The 19,554-nt window shown below is 44.8% G+C and overlaps 1 protein-coding gene across 1 annotated transcript; it reads left to right on the top strand.

The window, feature by feature from the left end:
- The first annotated feature begins 577 nt into the window (after positions 1-577).
- Positions 578-8,410, top strand: LOC129332667 (uncharacterized). The gene is made up of 3 exons (XM_054983898.1): positions 578-992; positions 4,540-5,057; positions 8,273-8,410. Exons 1-3 carry the CDS (start codon positions 578-580, stop codon positions 8,408-8,410), a joined length of 1,071 nt encoding a protein of 356 aa, XP_054839873.1.
- The last annotated feature ends 11,144 nt before the right edge of the window (positions 8,411-19,554 follow it).

Here is a 19,554-nt window from a genome sequence, read left to right as displayed (position 1 = left end):
TCTTCGAGGCAGCCCAAGTCCCGGCGATCAGTCCGCGGCGCGGGAGCAAGCGCCTGGGCCTGCGGCTGCGGTCGGAGTCGGGTGACTCGGCGCCTGCCTTCCCGGCTCGGCCGGCTTCAGCCCGTGCGCCTCGCCGCCGTTGCGGCTCGCGCGGCCGCGCCTTAATTGTTGAGGGGTTGTGAGTCCCCTCTGGGCAGCAGTTCGGTTGAGGCCCTGTTAGGCCGCCGGGACGCGGGGGTCTTTATCGGAGGGGGGGTTATATTAGGGGCTGTCGAGCTTCCCCTGTTCCCCCCCCGCCCCGGTGGGTGGCTGGCGCTGAGGGATATCTCCTCCATTTTCCACCCCCCCCCCACCCTAGGGAGGCAGCAGGGAAGGTGTTGGTTTGTCTGCCCCCCCCTCCAGTAGGTGGTTGTATCTCACGCCCCCCCCCCGGTTAGGGTGGGTTGTTATAGGGATTGACGAGCTGCAGGTTGCACTTGGTACCTGCTTTCCTGGGGGGTATTGTGCATTGTTCTGGGCAGGGCATTTGAGTGGCCTTCCTCCTTTCCTGTGGGGTTGTACTGGCCCAGTGTACATTATGCCGGGAAAGGGAAAAGGGCCGTCTAAGGGCAAACAGCCAGCGAAGCGTCCACTATCAAAGAGGCCAGCCCCGGTTTCTTCCTCATCGGAGGATGAGGGTGATTTGCAGGGCCGGCAAGACATCTTGGCTCGCTTGACTGCCTTAGAACAAGCCAGGGGAGCTGGTGGCTCAGCAACCGGCAGAGCAAAGAGGGCTCGCTCAACCCTTTTGGCTTCGTCAGCCACCTTCCAGCGCGATGTTCTTAATAGGCTTTCTGCTCTTGAAAGTACAGGTACGCCAGCAGCAGGGGAGCGAGCCTGCGAGGTGACGGTGACTGAAGCCACAGCCGTTGAACTGAGTGGCGTAGCTGAGCAAAGCGTGCAGGAGGAATCTGGGCAGGTGGCAGTTGCAATTCAACCTCCTGAGGGTGATGGTAAGTCGGCTGCACCTATTACACCAGGGGCTTGGCCCTGGGGGCATTGGGGTCAAGCACCTGCTCCACCATCTGCACCCCAGGGGCACGTGGGTTCCACGATAGGAGTTCCCCCTCAGTTCTATGGGGCTAATCCGGTGTGGCCCCAAGGATCATGGAATGCGCTTCAGGCCGCTAGTAGCGATGTAGCTGGCCCATCTTCAGGACAGGCCCCCTCGGTCCCTGGTTCCCAGGCATCGGGGAGCCACTTTAATCAGTGGGGCTACTATCCGTGGGGCTTCCCTGTGGGGGGGACACACGGTTATGGGTCCATTCCATTTGGAGCTATGCCTTTTGGGGATACAGCGATGCCCCTAGGTGATCACTTAACTCTCGCCACTAGGGATAAGATTCTGCGTGGCGAATATGTGGATGTTTTCAATCTCCTGTTTCGGGATTTGGAAAAGAAAGACAAGGAGGAGTTAGATGATCGCGATAAGGAAAGGTTGAAGCGCAGGAAAATAGAGCGGAACTGGCATAACTGGCTGCCAGGCATGTTAATCTATGCCGGCGTGGCGGCTAGGGCTCAGCCTTGGAAGGCTGCCCAGTTATTCCAATACATTGATATAATTTATAGGGGACATACGGACTTCGTTGGTGCAGCTTGGCTGCAATACGACGAGGAATTCCGTATGCGTGCCGCCCTCAACCCGACCTGGCAGTGGGACAGGATACACCAGCAGCTTTGGCTGCAGGTCATGTCCCCGGCCAAACCGAATGCAGGTGACCGCTCGGATAGTGGCCACCTGGTTCAGAGGAGTCAGACTACGCAGGGCACCCGCGCACCCGCGGGGCAGCCGGTTCAACCCCGGCTGCTGTGCTGGGACTTTAGTTCCCAAGGGGTGTGCTCCAGAAAGGTGTGCAATTTTAAACACCAGTGCCCAATCTGTGGTGGCCCCCACCCTTTCACTTCTTGCACCAGGCAATCTAAGAGGGCGGGAAGGCGTGGGGGTGGGGGCGGGGGCGGGGGCCCCCCAGCTACTGCTGGAAAAGGGCCCCAGCCCCATAAACCTGACGGTTCTTGAACGCCTCCTTGTGGGGTACCCTAAACGCGAGGAAGCGCACTTTTTGTTGGAAGGTTTTCGTTATGGCTTTAGGATTCCTTTCCAGGGTCCTAGGGCTCCCTTCATGTCCTCTAATTTACGTTCGGTTGTGGGCATGGAGGAGGTTGTTAGGTGTAAAATAGGTAAAGAATGTTTGGAGGGGCGTGTTCTGGGCCCCTTTCCGGCCCCCCCGGTCCCGTGTCTGAGAGTGTCGCCCCTGGGTGTGGTCCCAAAGAAAGCCGTGGGGGAATTCAGGCTCATTCATCACTTGTCCTACCCTAGAGGGGGGTCGGTGAATGATGCCATCCCTGAGCACATGTGCTCTGTTCGATACACTTCTTTCGATCAGGCTGTCAAGGTTGTTAGGCAATGCGGTGTGGGGGCCGAGATGGCAAAATGCGACATAAAGTCTGCATTTCGTCTTCTGCCGGTTCACCCGGACGACTTTGAGTTGCTTGGCTTCTCGTTTGATGGCCAGTTTTATATGGATAGGGCATTGCCAATGGGTTGCTCGATTTCGTGTGCAGCCTTTGAGCGTTTCAGCTCGTTTCTGGAATGGGCCCTCAGGTCACGGCTTCGGTGCCGCGCCACGGCCCATTATTTAGATGATTTCCTTTTCGTTGGGCCCCCCGGGGGGGGCCAGTGTCACCGCCTTTTGACGGGCTTTATTGCCTTGGCGGCTGAGTTGGGCGTGCCTCTCGCCCATGAGAAAACGGAAGGTCCGGCTACTACCCTCACCTTTTTGGGGATTGAGCTGGACACAATCAGGCAGGCCTCCCAGTTGCCTGCCCAGAAGCTCTTCGACCTCAGAACTCGGCTGGCCCTTTTTAAAGGGAAGAAGAAAGCCACGTTGCGTGAGCTCCAGCAGCTGGTGGGGCATTTAAATTTCGCCTGCCGGGTCGTAGCCCCCGGCAGAGCCTTCCTCCGGCGCTTGTGCGATGCCATGGGGGGACTTCGTCTCCCCCATCATCGCCTTTCCATCAATAGGGGGATGAGGGAGGACCTGGAAGTTTGGGAGGCATTCCTCAGGGACTTTAACGGGGTCTCATTTTGGAGGGAGCCTCTTAGGTTAGCGGCGGATATGCAGGTTGCCTCCGATGCTTCAGGGTCCCTGGGGTTCGGTGTCTATTTTCAAGGTCACTGGTGTGCCGAACGGTGGCCGGTACAATGGGTCAGAAGGGGATGGTGTAAGGACCTCACCTTTCTGGAACTGTTTCCGATCCTAGTAGCAGTGCATCTTTGGGGGGACACCTTGGCAAACCACTCTGTCCACTTTTGGTGCGACAATCAGGCAGTGGTTCATGTCCTCCGGTCCCTTACATCTAGATCATCGAGGGTCATGAGGCTGGTTCGTGCCTTCACCCTCCGGTGTTTAAAGCTTAATATTTTGTTTCTAGCTCGGCATGTCCCTGGGTTGGACAATAGCGTGGCAGATGCTCTGTCTCGCTTTCAGGTTCCCCGGTTTCGGCAGCTTGCCCCCGAGGCGGACGCCGCACCAACCACGATGCCGTGGGAACTGTGGAACCTTGGAGGCTCGAGGCTGAAAGGGCTATTCAACTGGCACTGGCCCCCAGCTCGCGGCGGTCGTACGATCGAGCAGTGCGTCAATTTGCGGGTTTTAGGGGGAATGCGGGTTTGCAACAGGTATGGCCTATACCAGTGCAGCACCTCATGCAGTTCTGCGTGGCTCAGAGAGGTTCTGGGTTGTCGGTTAAGTCTATCAGGGGTCAGCTAGCGGCTTTAGCCTTCGCTAGTAAGGCCAAGGGTCTTGCAGATCTGACGGGCGATTTCCGTTTGCGGAAAATGCTTGAAGGGTGGTCCCGTGAAACTGGGACTCGCAGGGACGATAGGCAGCCAATTTCCCCTACTATTCTTAGGGGTTTAGGCGAGCTTTGGGATAAGTTGTGTCGCTCTCCGTTTGAGGCGGCGTTGTTTCATGCGGCTTCCCTTACCGCGTTTTTTGGGGCGCTTAGGGTCAGCGAATTGGTGGCCCTGGCACGGGCTGATCACTCGGGCCGTGCCTTGAGGGCGCAGGATCTCAAATTCGAGGGTGACGAGGTCACCCTTAGGGTACGGAGATCCAAGACTGACCAGGCGGGTAAGGGATTCGTGTTACGTTTAGGCAGCTGTGCTGAACCTGGCCTATGCCCGGTCAGCGCGTTGAGGTGCTACGTGGCTCTTCGGGGAGAGGGTGACGGGCTGCTTTTCCGGCACGAGGATGGCTCCCCATTGACCAAATATCAGTTTTGGTCGGTGACTGGGAAGGCTTTGTCGGAACTGGGTCTTGACGGCTTGAAATTTGGGACTCATTCCTTCAGGATTGGGGCGGCTTCGACGGCCGCGGCTATGGGGTACCCGGGCCCAGTTATACAGCGTCTGGGACGCTGGCGGTCGGCGGCCTTCCGGTCTTATGTCCGCCCTTTGGGCGGAGAGGTGAACGCTTCTTGACTTTGGTCTCTTTGCAGGTGCGGCGGCTTGCTACACGAGGAAGAGGGTTTTGATTTGCGGCCATAGTATGGTCTTTTGGGCTGCTCGTCAAGCAAAGAAGACCCAGTTCGGCTCGCAGTTGGGCCTCAGTTTGTGGGCTACGGTGGAATGGCAGGGTCGCAGAGGTTTGAGGTGGCCTGGTCTCCTGCCGCTCCTTTTTGAGGGAAGGTGTGGCCCCCTGCCGGACATTCTGGTAATCCACCTCGGTGGCAATGATCTTGGCCTGGTGAAGGGTAAGGCCCTATCTTTGCAGGCGGAGGCCGACCTGTGGTGGATTAAAGAGCGTTGGCCCGACACACTCATTATATGGTCAGCAATACTTCCCCGTCGTGTATGGAGGGAAGCGTTGGACCCTGCCGGGATTGAAAGGGCACGTCATAGGGCTAACAGGGCCTTGGAGAAGGCCTTGGGCCGGGGTCTGGGCATATATCTGCCACATCCCGCTATAAAGGCTGAGGTGGCTGACCTTTATCGTAGCGATGGGGTCCACCTGTCGGTGAGTGGCAATGACATTTTCCTGGAGGATTTGCGGCAAGGGCTCAGGTTGGCCATAAGCCACCTGTGGGGTGCTAGGGCCTAAGCAGAGGCTTGACCCTTAGCAGTGGCAGGTAGGATAGCTTGAGCGGGCCGGTGACCCCTTGGCACATTCCCATTAGTTGGGAAATGGGGGTCTGTCAGGAGCGGCTGGTGAGGCTGTACGGCTGCCAGCTGCGAGGGCAGACTGCCTGGTGGGGAACCCTGACAAGGCCGCCCCTAGGCTCCACGGCTAGTGGGGGCTGGTGCTTTGAAGGGGAACCACTCGCCTGGCCGCCGGGTCCCAGCCATCCTCTGGATGGAACACCCCCGGGGCAGCAGGGGTCACCCAGACAGGTCAAGGCGGTGGTCCGGTAGGACCCCAGGGCTTGACCTGTACCGCAGTTAGATCCCTTGCCGCAATGACAGGTTTATGTTATGTTGGTTAATTAATAAAGTGGCCCTGTTTATATCCCAATACGGTCTCTGTCTTTTATTCCGACTGGAGTGGCAATGCGGCACTTACCCATACGGCAGCAAGGCTGCTCGGATGGGGGCCGGGTTTGCCGCTCCGGAAGGAGCAAAGACAGCCCGCGCTTAAACCCATCCGGGCATTGGCCTGGGGGCGGAGCAAACGGCTAGTTAGCCGGTTCCGCTCCACAGGCCTCCTCAGTCGCCGCGTGTCTGCTCGTCCCACCCACCTCTCCCTGTTACAGTGCGGGATTAGCCGGTCGCCATTTTACGGGGCCAGGTAGGAATTTTTTCTTCTTCCCCAATTGGCCTACTGGGAAGTTGTTTTTCGCCTACCTCGCACTGCGGGACATATTTAAACTGGTGGTTGATGGAATGTATATAGTTTGGCCACTGGCAGGTAGGATAGCTTGAGCGGGCCGGTGACCCCTTGGCACATTCCCATTAGTTGGGAAATGGGGGTCTGTCAGGAGCGGCTGGTGAGGCTGTACGGCTGCCAGCTGCGAGGGCAGACTGCCTGGTGGGGAACCCTGACAAGGCCGCCCCTAGGCTCCACGGCTAGTGGGGGCTGGTGCTTTGAAGGGGAACCACTCGCCTGGCCGCCGGGTCCCAGCCATCCTCTGGATGGAACACCCCCGGGGCAGCAGGGGTCACCCAGACAGGTCAAGGCGGTGGTCCGGTAGGACCCCAGGGCTTGACCTGTACCGCAGTTAGATCCCTTGCCGCAATGACAGGTTTATGTTATGTTGGTTAATTAATAAAGTGGCCCTGTTTATATCCCAATACGGTCTCTGTCTTTTATTCCGACTGGAGTGGCAAAAATTATTTAAGGCTAAGTAAATCTTACTTACACCTAATATGAGTCTACAAAGACTGACTAGTTATGCCTTCTCACTAACACAGGCAATTTAAATAACAAAGGCATTTAAAAAGTACAGTAGAAGAAAAGCAGTGAGAAAAAGCTTGATGGAAATTCAGCACACATATATCATTCGATATTGCAGTATTGTTGCACTAGTTCAACTTTCACTAGTACAGCTAATACTATTGTTCACCTTCTGGATTTCCCTGTGTGGACAAGACAATTTGCAGGTGAATGATTACAGTACTGCAACAATAGTGCAATATCCAGTGATGCGTGGATTCAGCCACAGATTAGTTATGGCTGTATACACACATGCAGCAGTTAAGAAACTGTGGAACCACATGTCTTTAACACTGCTATACAATCTTCTTTTGCAGAATTGATGTCCTGCTTAAGATGTCCCTGAGGATAAACTAGTTCTGCTGCTAGTTTCCAGTATGTCAGTGACATACACAGTGAGAACAAAGTGACATCATGGAGCCATGTCTCTCTCCACTCCCCTGAGTACTTTTTCAGCTTAAAAAAACAGATTGGTTTTTGAAGGTGCCAACAAAGTTTTAATTGAATCTTGCAGAAAACTTGAAAAAATAAAAAGGGCATACAACCTACCTGAATCATGGGTAGGAAAAGGAAGGGGAAATCAGCATTTAATTCAATAATGTGTGTCACTTGGGGATGAAGATGGGGGGAAATTGAGCTTATGCCACAGCACAAGCTCCAATTTGTATGTGCATCTGTACATAGCCTCTGTGGTTTCAAGAAGCATTTCCTTTCAAGACATGTAAGTCCACATCCACAAGATTAAATATTGAAAATCAAGGACTCATTTTTCAGAACACAAGCAGGTAGTTTCAAGATTAAACTGAGTTTTTTAAAAATACCTTAGAGTAGTGAAATGTGTGCAATGAATTGAAAGAAGGAATAATTTATCTCTCTTGGGTAAACATATGAGGGTGAAACAGGTTGCTGGAGACAAGTGACTGAAACAGCTATCCCAAAGTTCAATTGCTTGGACAAGGCTGAGCCAGTCCACAGGTGGCATGTATGGAAACAGTAATCACGTGTAGGCCATAGTCACAGGTTCGTTGCAATTTGTCTTAACTTTAAACATACTCCTTTGAATGGCTGCTTTCAGGGTGTGAATATGTGCCAGTCCTGGAAAGCACCTGCAACCTGTATCTAATCATTACCATTACTACAGACTAACACGGCAAACTCCTTTGAACCTTTACACAAGCAAACTGATCCCCACATCAAAAGGAGCTGTTTGCATTTCCATATCAAAGGAGTTGTTTACATCCCCTCTCTCCTCCTCCCCTCCCCTCTCCTCCTCTATATTTGACCAGTTTCTTTCTGCCCTCCATGCATCTGACGAAGAGAACTGTTGATTCTCGAAAGCTTATGCTACAATAAAATTGGTTAGTCTTAAAGGTGCTACTGGACTTTTTTTTTAATTTTACCATTATGTGGTAGTTCCAGTCCTACCTGGAGGATAAGTTTCAGAACATGGTGCTGAGAAAGTGCTACTCAGCACCTTAGCCTTTGGGAAGTGGGGTCCCCTATGCTTTTTAATGTCTTCATGAAACCGCTGGGTGAGGTTGTCTAATGTTACCAATATGAGAGGACACTCAGCTCTACATTGAGCTTCTGGCTATTCCCAGAGAGGTTGTAGAAAAACTGAACCAGTGTCTACAGGGAGTTTTAGAGTGGATGTGGGCTAATAAACTGAAGCTTAATCCTAAAAAGATGATACTACTGATTACTACTTAATCCTAAAAAAGATAGTACTACTGACGAGTGGAAGATCTGACCTATGATTTAAGATAACACATGGTTTGAATGAGTTTGTGTTCCCCTTTAAGGAAGAGGTCTATAGTCCTGGAGTGCTTTTGGAGTCAGACTTACTGCTGTATAAGCCAGTGGCAACTGTGACCAGACGTGCCTTTTACCAGCCTCATCTGATTAGCCAGCTGCAGCCTCTCCTGGGCAGAAAAGAATAGGCTACTGCCCTGGTAACATCGAGATTATATTACTGCAAGGCACTTACATAGGGACTGCCTTTGAGAAGTGTTCAGAAAATTCAATTGGTGCAGAATGTGTTGGTCTGGATGTTGACTAGAGTGGGTCATAGAGAACATATCACTCTAGACTTGTCCCATTTACACTGACTCCCAATCTGCTTCTGGGCACAATTCATTGTGCTCGTGTTGACCTTTAAAGCCCTGCATGGTTTGGACCAATATACCTGAAGGACCACCTGAACACTGTGGTCATCTTTCAAGGCCCTGCTTTTTGTGTTCTTGCTTTCTAAAATTAGGCCGATGGCAATCCAGGAGAGGGCCTTCTAGATCATGGCACCAAAACTCTGGAAATCTCTCCCCAGGGAAACTCATCTGTTCGCTTCTGTTGTCATCTTCTGCCAGCAGCTGAAGACTTGTTTCATTTGGCATTCCCTCCATGATAACTCCTTCCAGCCTAATGTTTTAATTATTGTTTTTGTGTTTTTGCATGTGTATATTAGCTCTGGTTTTAATTGTTTTAATGATGCACTTTTGTTGGTTTTAATGGTTTTTAAAATGTGATTTTATTATGTGTATTTTTAATTTGTTAGTCGCCTTAGTGGCCCTTATGAGGTCAGAATGGTGGAGTATAAATTTTGTAAAATAAAATAAATAAATTTTGGAACAGCTTCTGGACAGTTTTCAAAGGCAGCTCCACATAGAACTTATTATGGTACTCTAACCTGGAAGTGATCAGAACATGGATCACTATGGTCAGATCACATTTCTCAAGAGAGGGCCATAGTTGGTGTATCAGCTGAAGCTGATTAAAGGTGCTATGTGCCACAGAGGAGACCTGCACCTCTAACCATGAGTCAGGTTTCAGCAGTATCCTCAAGCACTGAATCTGCTCCTTTGGAAGAGTGTTATTCCCTCTGGGGCAGGCTGAATCCTCAGTCCTCTAGCAGCTTTATAGTTGACCAACAACTCAGCCTTTAATGAAGTGAGCTTCAGTTTATTGGCCTTCATATGTCACATTACCTTATCCGGAACTTCCAAGTGACACTGGACTCAGCTGTTAAGAAAATATAGAATTGGGTGTCACACAGCAACTGGTCCAGAATGCAGAAGGATGAGTCCTTTCAGGGACACCATTCAGGGCACATATTCTTCCAGTGCTGTGCCAGCTGCACTGGCTCCCGGTTGAATTCTGGGTCCAATTTAAGTTTCTGGATTTGGTATTTAAAGCCTTTAACAGACTAGGACCAGCATACTTGCAAGATTGCCTCTCCCAGTATATCCCCTGGAAGACTTTACACTCTGCGGTTAAGTAGTTACTGGTGGTCCCTGGCCTGAGGGACGTTCACCTCACTTCGACGAGGCCAGAACCTTTTTGACTTTGGCTCCAGCCTGGTGGAAAGCACTCCCCCCCACCTTACATTTCTCTGTTATAATTTTTCTTTATTTAAACTATAAACAATAACATAAAAACTATAGACAACAAACATAGAGGTTAAAAAAAATCTAAAAAGAAGACACATAAGCAATACATAGACAAGTGAAAAAAGAAAAAGAAACCCTTAAACTAAACTACAGATTGAGTTCCAATTTTCTCCGCCGCCACAAATACAGATCATTTTCAGAATCTCACTTATTCTAAGCTAAACATAAAAGCCCTCTTTTTTCTATTGTTCATGGTTCTTAACCCATAAATCCAGATGTCATCAAGTCCTTATTATCCATTTCATGTAAAAAGTCTATAAACGGTTTCCATTCTGTCAAAAATGTAGCTAATGTCTTTTCCCTAATCTGTGAAGTCAGTTTTGCCATAGATGCAAATTCCAACACTTTTATCCACCATTCCTCCACTGTAGGCAATGTTGGAGTTTTCCACTTTTGTGCATAGAGTACTCTTGCCACCGTAATCAAATATAAAAACAAATGTCCAAAGCTTCTTCCCAACTGGCTGTTCATTATTCCCAACAAAAATATCTCTGGTTTCAACTGGACTCTAATCTTCAAAATCTTCTGAATCGATGATTGTATCTGCAACCAGAAATTCTTTGCTTTCTTACATGTCTACCACATATGAAAAAATGTCCCTTCTTGTTTAGCACATTTCCAACATACATTTGAAACACCCTTATACATTCTAGCCAGTTTTTCAGGAGTCATATACCAACGATACATCATCTTACAAAAATTTTCTTTGATACTAGAGCTTAATGTAAATTTCAACCCCCATGTCCACATATTTTCCCATTGCTCCATTAATATGTCATGTCCACATTTTTGGCCCATTTAATCATACATTCTTTTACTTGCTCTTCTTCCATCTCAAACCTCAACAAGAGTTTATACATTTTAGAAATAACATGTTCATCATTTGTACAGAGTGCAATTTCAAATTCAGTTTTAGATTGCTCAAAGTCATAGTGACTCTTGGAATTCCTTCATGGGTGGTTCCGTATGAAGTAATAGATCTGAGAACTGTCGACAGCAAGAAGCAGCGTTTAACATACAAGGAGATAACACAAGTACAACATTCAATGCTAAGAATAAAAACAGAAGAAGAGTTGTCTCCTTGTTATGGATGGTTCCAATATAGACAGATCAGAGATCTTTATAACTCGGACTGCTTAAAAGGAGGTATAAGAATGGAAAATTCTGAACTAGAAGAAGTGATGCTACAAGAAGACAAGAAAGAAATATCTAAAATTTATAAATTACTTCTGAAATGGTATACAGAGGACGAAACAGTTAAAACCCAGATGGTGAAGTGGGCAATAAATTTTCATAAAGAAATAACAATGGAGGCGTGGGAACACTTCTTCTTTCCTATTGAAATTGTGTTTATGCTTATGAATTTCAATGGCTTCCCTGTGCAATCTGACAAAGTAGTTGGAAGTGTTGTCAAGTATTTTAGTTTCCTGGAATAGGATACTGTGTCCTTTTTGAGTTAGGCTGTGTTCAGCCACTGCTGATTTTTCAGGATGGCCAAGTCTGCAGTGTCTTTCATGTTCTTTTATTCTTGTCTGGATGCTATGCTTTGTGGTCCCTATGTAAACTTGTCCACAGCTACAGGCTATACGGTATATTCCTGTATAATGCCAAGACGGTATATATACGGTATATATATATATATACCATATATATACGGTATATTCCAACTATAATGCCAAGACTAAATCCACAACAACCATTAATTTAATTTAATTTATTGGATTTATACTCTGCCCTCCCCACAACACTGGGCTCAGGGCAGATCACAATACAACTTAAAACACATTCCATGCTTCAACTATCATTAAAATTATAAAATACTACATACTATCATTAAAATTACATCTCTATAAATACTTATATATATATAAATATACATATAAAATGGAGACATAGCAGCACACAATTTAGACAATCCATAAAGCAGTTTTTCCCAGAACAGCATGTGAGAGATGGAGGGTGACATTGGATGGGAGGGCATATGGTTTATTCCCCCCCCCCAACTAGGGGAGGGCACCGCCTAGCATCAACCATATGCCTGGTGGAACAGCTCCGTTTTAAAGGCCCGGTAAAATGCTAGCAAGTCTTGCCGGGCCCTGGTCTCATAAGACAGAGTGTTCCACCAGGCTGGGGCCAAGACCGAAAAAGCCCTGGCCCTGGTTGATGCCAGGTGGGCCTCCCTAGGGCCAGGGATCTTTAATAGATGTTTATTGCACGAGCAAAGAGTTTGGAATAACATGCAATTTGACAGAGTAATACCAAAGTATTTTACCTTTTTCTCAATTTTAAACCCTGTTTTGCTCTCCAGTTTCATTTGGTCCTGTATTTTCATATTTTTAGTTAACACTTTGGTCTTCTGTTTATGAACCTTAAAACCTGCCACTACACCAAATTCTTTCAATCTTGTCATTAATGGTTTAATTCCCCTTAAAAGGTCCTCCAAAACCAACACCAAATCATCCGCAAAGGCTCTTGACTTATAATTCTCCTGTTTATCCTTTAAACCTCGAATTCTCTCATCTTGTCTTATGTTCCTGTTCAGAACTTCAAGTACCAGTATAAATAACAAGGGTGACAATGGGCAACCTTGTCTTGTACCTCTTTGTATTTCACATGGTTTGGTTAACTCTCCATTAACAACTATCCTTTCTGTCTGGGATGTATGAATCGACTTAGTCCATTTTGTAAAATAGTCTCCAAAATCCATATCTTCCAAGATCCTAAAGAAAAATTTCCAATTTAAAGTATCAAAGGCCTTCTCAGCATCTAGGAAAGACAAATGGCTTGTCTTTCATTATGTTTTTCCAAGTACTCCAAAATATCCAATACCATTCTTACATTTTCCTTCAGCTGTCTCTTAGATAAAAATCTACAATGATCGTCGTGAATAATGTCCTGTAGGATACTTTTAAGTCTTCCCACCAAAATCATGGCAAACAGCTTATAGTCACTGTTTAATAATGACATTGGCCTGTAATTTCTAGTCAAGGTCTGGTATTGACCTTCTTTTGGTATACGTGTTATGTTGGCTTCCTTCCACATCTCTGGCATTTTACCTCCCTCTAAGATAGAGTTCATCATCTTTTGTAAATGCTGGAGAAGTTCATCCTCAAAACACTTATAGTAACTACTTGGGAGTCCATCTGGTCCAGGCACTTTCCCCAACTTACTCTTTTTTTATAGCGGCTCCCATTTCGCTTACAGTTATAGGTCCATTCATAATTTGACTTCATTGTTCTGTGATCTTACGTAATTTCTGCTTATTAAGATATTCATCTATTTTTTCCATTGATCTGTCACAATTCTTATAGAGATTTGCATAATATTGATATAATGCCTTTTGTATTTCTGAAATATCTGTTAATACCTTGTCCGCCTCTTGTATTTTCAATATCATTCTCTTTTCTCTCTTCTTTCTAAGTTTATATGCCAACCATTTCCCCAGCTTATTTGCATATTCAAATGTTCTTTATTTTGCATAATTCAATTTTATTTTTACTTCTTTTGACATTAACATCGATAGTTGTTGTAAGATCCTAATATGTTGCAATATGTTTGTATTTCCAGGAGCTCTCTTTAGTCTCTCCCTCTTTCCTCTTTCCTCTTTATCTCCTCCAAAATACATTGCTTTTTCTCTTTATTCTTTTTCTTCAGTTGAGCATTATGTTGGATTAAATAACCTCTAATAAATGCCTTACTTGCATCCCAGACCATTCTCATGTCTGTGCCTTTATTTAGATTTAATTCAAAAAATTCTTTTAGTTTATTTTCAGTCTTTAATAATCCCTTCATTTTGTAACACAGCTTCATTTAATCTCCATCAAGAAGTACTCCATTTCCCCCTGTAAGTCATAGATATAGGTTTATGGTCTGAGAAGGTCTTGGGTAGGACCTTTTAACCACCCTAGTGGCTTATGATTTTGATGTCAAAATCATATCTATTCTTGAGAAAGATCTATGTCTTTCTGAAAAAAGATATACTCTCTTGCATTGCCATTTTTCTGTCTCCACAAATCAAACAAACCCAATTTGTCCATTAAATCAAAGAAAGCTTTGGGGAATTTACCCTGGAGTTTCTTAATATGTTTCTCAGAGCATCTATCTATCTTCGGGTCAATCACTCCATTCCAATCACCCATCAAGAATATTCATATGCTAAATCTGTTAAACATTCCCCATTTTTTTTTAAATCCAGTTTTATTCTCATTTGGAGCATAGAGTCCCACCACCAACATTTTTGACCCATGTACATCAATTTCTACTGCCACATATCTTCCATGCTCATCACTCAATATCAATTTAGGCTTTAAGTGTGAATTAATATGCAATTCCAGTCTTTTTTCATATCTGCTGCTATAAATTCTTCACCTAGAACTTTATGTCAGAAATTTTATATATTTTTTTCTAATATGGGTTTCTTGCACGGAAATCATATCACGTTTTAGGTTCTTCAAATACTGAAATATTTTCTTCCTTCTGGGGGGGCTGAATTTGCCCCATTAATGTTCCATGTTCAACATTTGTAATCCATCATGCCATCAGATTTTTAAAGTTAATAAAATAGGAGAAAAAAATCAGAGGAATATGTATGGGAAGGTAGAAAAAACAGAATTAAATATGAGCCCCCACTTCCTCCTTCTCCATGCTCTGGTCCAATTGTTACCCTGTAGATGCTTCTGTTAAACTTTTTGTCAAAATGTCGTCCACATTTCTGTGTTTTTCCAGAAAGTCTCTGACTTTATGTACTGAGTTAGCCTAAATCTTTGTCCATGAAATATAAAGATCACACCCTCTGGAGTATCCCATCAAAAAGCAAAGTTCTTCTGTTTTAGTTTTTCCACCAGGCAGCTATAATCCTTGTGTTTACACAAAAATCGTGTGGGAATTTCTTTCAAAACAATAATATGGGCACCACCAATTGTTAATTCTGTGATATAATGCTGTTGTAAAATTTGCTCCACCCTTCTTACAAAAAAACCCGTACATCCCTTGGGACCTTCCGCATGTTGGCATATTTTGAGTTATTTCTATACACATGGTCAATTTTCATTTACATTGCTTCCTGATCCAAATCCAAAAACTCCGCCAAGACCACAGTCATTTTATCTGTAATGTCCTCACCATCTTCTTCTGGAATGGATCTGAACATCAAAGCAAATTATTTTTCTCGCATTTCTAGCAGTGCAAGGTTATCCAATTGTTTTTCCATCTGTATATCATGAGAGTCTACTTTGTTTTCTATTATCCCAACCTTCTCATTGATTTGATTCACTTCTGCAGGCACTTGTTTCATAGATTGGTCCAATTTTTGAACTTGTTCTATCATTTGATCTCTCAGAGCAACAATCCCTTTGTCTATTCATTTCTCAAGAGAGTCCACTTCCCCCCACCCCCCAGATCCCCAACTCATCCATCTTATCAGCTATTTGCTTGTAATATTTCTGAAATGGTTCCATTTCTGGAAAATCTATAGACCCATGCCGAGTCTTTTTTGTAGTCCTCATTGTAAATATTCTGTAATTGCCAGCAGGTGGCAGTAAGCATCTAGGATTCTCTAGCCAGGATGATTCTCTAGACAGGAAGTTTATTTTTTCCTTTTCCTTTCACTATGACAACCTTATCTCTTTCACTCTTAATTTAGACCTGTTAGTCCTGTTGCCATAGCAACCAGAGAAAACATCAGCAAGGTCCAAGTAACTCTTATCTTTGTTAGTCAAAAATATAAGTTTCCCAGCTTCACTTTTTCTTTTAATGAGCAATACTTTTAATCCCAAGCATATTTTTCCTCTAAAAATGTCCAAATTCACAATAATAAATATTGGGAAAGAGTTCAGTATTTAGACTTTTTCCTTTCCAGATCTATAAATCTTCCACAAAGTTAGAAAAAGAAAGATTTATTCAGGCATCTTTTATAGTCTCCTGAAAAAAGGCTATCTCCCCAAAGGATATTATCACATTGCTTTGGAGAAAATCTCTCTTCGTTGTTAAATTAATTAGTCTCTTCTAACAGCAAGAAATGAGGAGAAGAAAGCTTACTGTCCTTTAATACGCTCCAGCACAGCTCTGAGTAGAGATAACTGTCCCCGATTCCGATGGCTAAGGTAGGGACCTGACTACCAAAACCTCTGCCTTAGCAATAAAGCCCCCACCAGAAGCAATCTTTGGAATGCAGATGGGATAAACTCAAGATCTGACCTTTTATTCCAGGCAGATAGCCAGATAGAAATCACTCCCACTACAGCAAATTAGCTGTGCAGTCAATCAGCTCCAGCTGGGCGTCCACCTTCCTTTACCTCCTCACCGGAACTCCGTGGAGAGCACTCCTGATGGAGATCTGGGTCCTGTTACAGTTCTTCAGGGCCTGGAAAATGGAGATGTTCTACTGGGTCTTTGGTTGAGGTATTGGCAATCATCCCTCCTGACTGCTGTGTCCTATATCCTACCACCCTGGCTGTTTATATTTTGGCTTGCAACCAATGGCTTTTTTGCAGCCTTTTAGGTCCAGATAGCAGATACCATGTATTGCTTATTTTATATATACTGCGTTTTCCTGTGTTTTAGTATTTTTTAATCTGTATGATTTTTTTATACTTGTGACCTGCCCTGAACCTGCTTGTGGGGAGGGCAGGATATAAATATGATAAAATAAACAAAAAACAAACAAATAAATACACATTTGGTACCTTATTCCAAATCTCTTAAACTTTCCCAGCAGTTTCATGTAAATGTTAAACAGCATGGGTGACAAGACAGGTTCCAGTGGGCCCCCAAAGCATAGATGTCATGTGGTTGAGCAGCAGTCCCCCAGGACTACCTTCTGGAATCATCAAGAGGAGGATGAATTATTCAAAGATTGTATTCATTATAGACAGAATGTCTGACCTAAAAAAATAATGTTCAAACTGATCTTACACAATTCACAGACACTCAAATGCCCTTAGAAATTTGAGTTTGGCAAAATGGCAGTAGAAGTTTCTGTTGGCTACGAGGAAATTAATAGTTTCCATTAGTTTCCTAGTGAGTAAGGGTGGCTGATGTGCTGGTTAACCTATGCTTGTTATTTTTATACTTCCTGGTACAATTAGAAGAATGCAAATAACTTTATCATCTAGCATTCCTTATGGCTATACAAGTACCTGTCTGGGAAGATGTACGACATTAAACATTTTGCAAAAGCAGCAAGACTGAGGAAGAAAGTAGTGTGCAACTTATAATGCACATTGGCTTGATATCAATAGTGTGATATTCCTTACAAATATCTGTTTAACCATTATACCTGAATTTATACATCAGCCAAATGAAAGATGACTTGTCTCAATGCAAGTTGAGTTACAGTATCTTGAAAACACTTTCACTGGGCATAAAAAGTACTGTCTCAGCATTACACTGTCTGAGCCAGAATCCCAGTACCTGATCCAAAGAGAGAGAGAGAGAGAGAGAGAGAGAGAGAGAGAGAGATGGGGGAGGGTGGAGAGGAATGACACTCTACATCTGTTCTATTAAGGCCTCTCATGTTCCAATGTTGAACCCTATTGAACAATAAATTTCATTAAACATTCCTGGCTCAAATTAAGATTCCTCCAATCCTATGGTGCATGGAAAATTTTTGAATGGCTATCATCCCATTATCTCCAAGTATTCACTTAATTCTTACAATCATTCGTCCTAAAGCTCCAGCAACCCACCCACTGACATCAAACAGTGGCTTAGGACCACATTAAAATGTGGTTAAGGCAGAAAGCAGGGAAATGAACCTCAGATTGAACCAGCAAATATGCTGTGGACTAGAGTCATTAATCATTAGAGAAACCAAAGACAGTCTTTCAAAATATCAATTCTAAACCAGTACAATTCCCTTTTCTAGAAACTTGGCTAGTATGTAGTTGGCTAGTAGGAATATATGCTTTATATGGTGATCAAGGTCATGTGTCAGTTCTTTTTTACAAGGTGGGTGGGAGTAAGGTGGAATCCTACATATAACAATTTAGAACCTTTTTTCCTATTAATATTTTCCCCCAGTAGTTGCATCTGTGTTCCCAGATGCTGAAAGAGCTTATTAATTCTGCTTTTAGTTTTTATTTGCTATTACAGATGGTATGCTTGAAGGTATAGAATACAATACAGGTTTTGCCCTGAGAAACTGAGCAATTTAAGCAGCTTAAAACACTGATGCTGCAGGATTGCACATTAATATGTTGCTAGGCAGATGGAGATTATTAGTTTTATAGTGTAAAGTTAAGCTAAGAGAACAGTAAGGGAGAAACCGGGCAGTCAGTGGATTGTATGAGCACGCTGTATTTCTCTCTGGGCTACTGTTATATTGGAGAATATTGATCTTCTAAATTATTTCTGCTTCTGTGATTGCCTAGAATAACATAGTACATGGTGTTCTCTTTACCCGTCATCGTTCTACAGCAGGCACAAACCCTTGTTGACTTCTGGCCTGACCTACTAGATGATATTTATCATTAATGGCCTGTAAGTTTTTCCAGCCTTCAAAATTATCTTTCACTGTAATTGGTTGAACCTGGGTTCACAGACAGATGACCTGTAGCAAAATACAAATTGGCAAGTTTTTTGCATGTGTCATTGTGAAGGCATGAAAAACATAAAAATTCAAGGCCAGAGTCTTAAAAAAAATCTTCTTGAAATTGCAGTCTACTTTGAAATCTGTATTTTTGTGCATACTTCTTTATCATTCAAACTGGGATTTCAGTGAGACCTATGTCATTCACCATACACAGCAGGGACAGCCAGTGCAGTCCAGGTTGAAGTATCTGAACAGGATTGGGGACCCACATTTAAAGCCCTGTTCCACCATGCAACCTTGGGCCAGGCTTCTCTCTCAACTTAATCTACCTCAGAAGGTGTTTATGAGAATAAAATAGAAAAGGAGAGAGCCATAGAGTCCTCTGAGCTCTTTGGAGGAAGTGAAATAAAAATACAACAGATAACTCAACCACAATACTACCGAGGATGGATTATTTTCCAATACATTACAACCAAGCACAAAGCAATGCAAATCCTAGAACTACCAGTCATGGGAATTGTATGTAATACATCACTGTTCTAACCATGGGATTGATAAGTACATTCATGTTTATTAATTTTCATGTCTATCATTCGTATGTTCTCAAGGAAATATGGCAGCAGACCAGAAACTGTTTCCTGTTGTCATTCCCAGAAACAGCTTCTCTGTTGTTATATTTGGAAGAATTGATCATGTGGGCTCTCTGGTCGTATTGTAACTTTCTATACTACCACCACGCCCCCAGCCAAACTGCTTCAATATTTGTCGTGGGCTGGGCTTGCCCAAGCTTGCCCAGAAACTGTTTCCTGTTGTCATTCCCAGAAACAGCTTCTCTGTTGTTATATTTGGAAGAATTGATCATGTGGGCTCTCTGGTCATATTGTAACTTTCTATACTACCACCACGCCCCCAGCCAAACTGCTTCAATATTTGTCGTGGGCTGGGCTTGCCCAAGTTGATAGTCCAAAGTCCAAGCACTAACACGAAGTCAAGGGGGAGTGCAAGGTTCAAACGCCAAGTTCAGTCCACAGTCAGAGCACGAGGTAAATGCCAGGGGTGTGTCCAGAATCCAAAAGCTGGGTCAAGTCCAATCCAAGGTCAGTTACCGAAG

This window comes from Eublepharis macularius, chromosome 6 (assembly GCF_028583425.1).
Source record: "Eublepharis macularius isolate TG4126 chromosome 6, MPM_Emac_v1.0, whole genome shotgun sequence".
Taxonomy (NCBI): domain Eukaryota; kingdom Metazoa; phylum Chordata; class Lepidosauria; order Squamata; family Eublepharidae; genus Eublepharis; species Eublepharis macularius.
The sequence above is the reverse complement of the archived record's forward strand: the minus strand, read 5'-3'. Positions and strand labels throughout refer to the sequence as shown.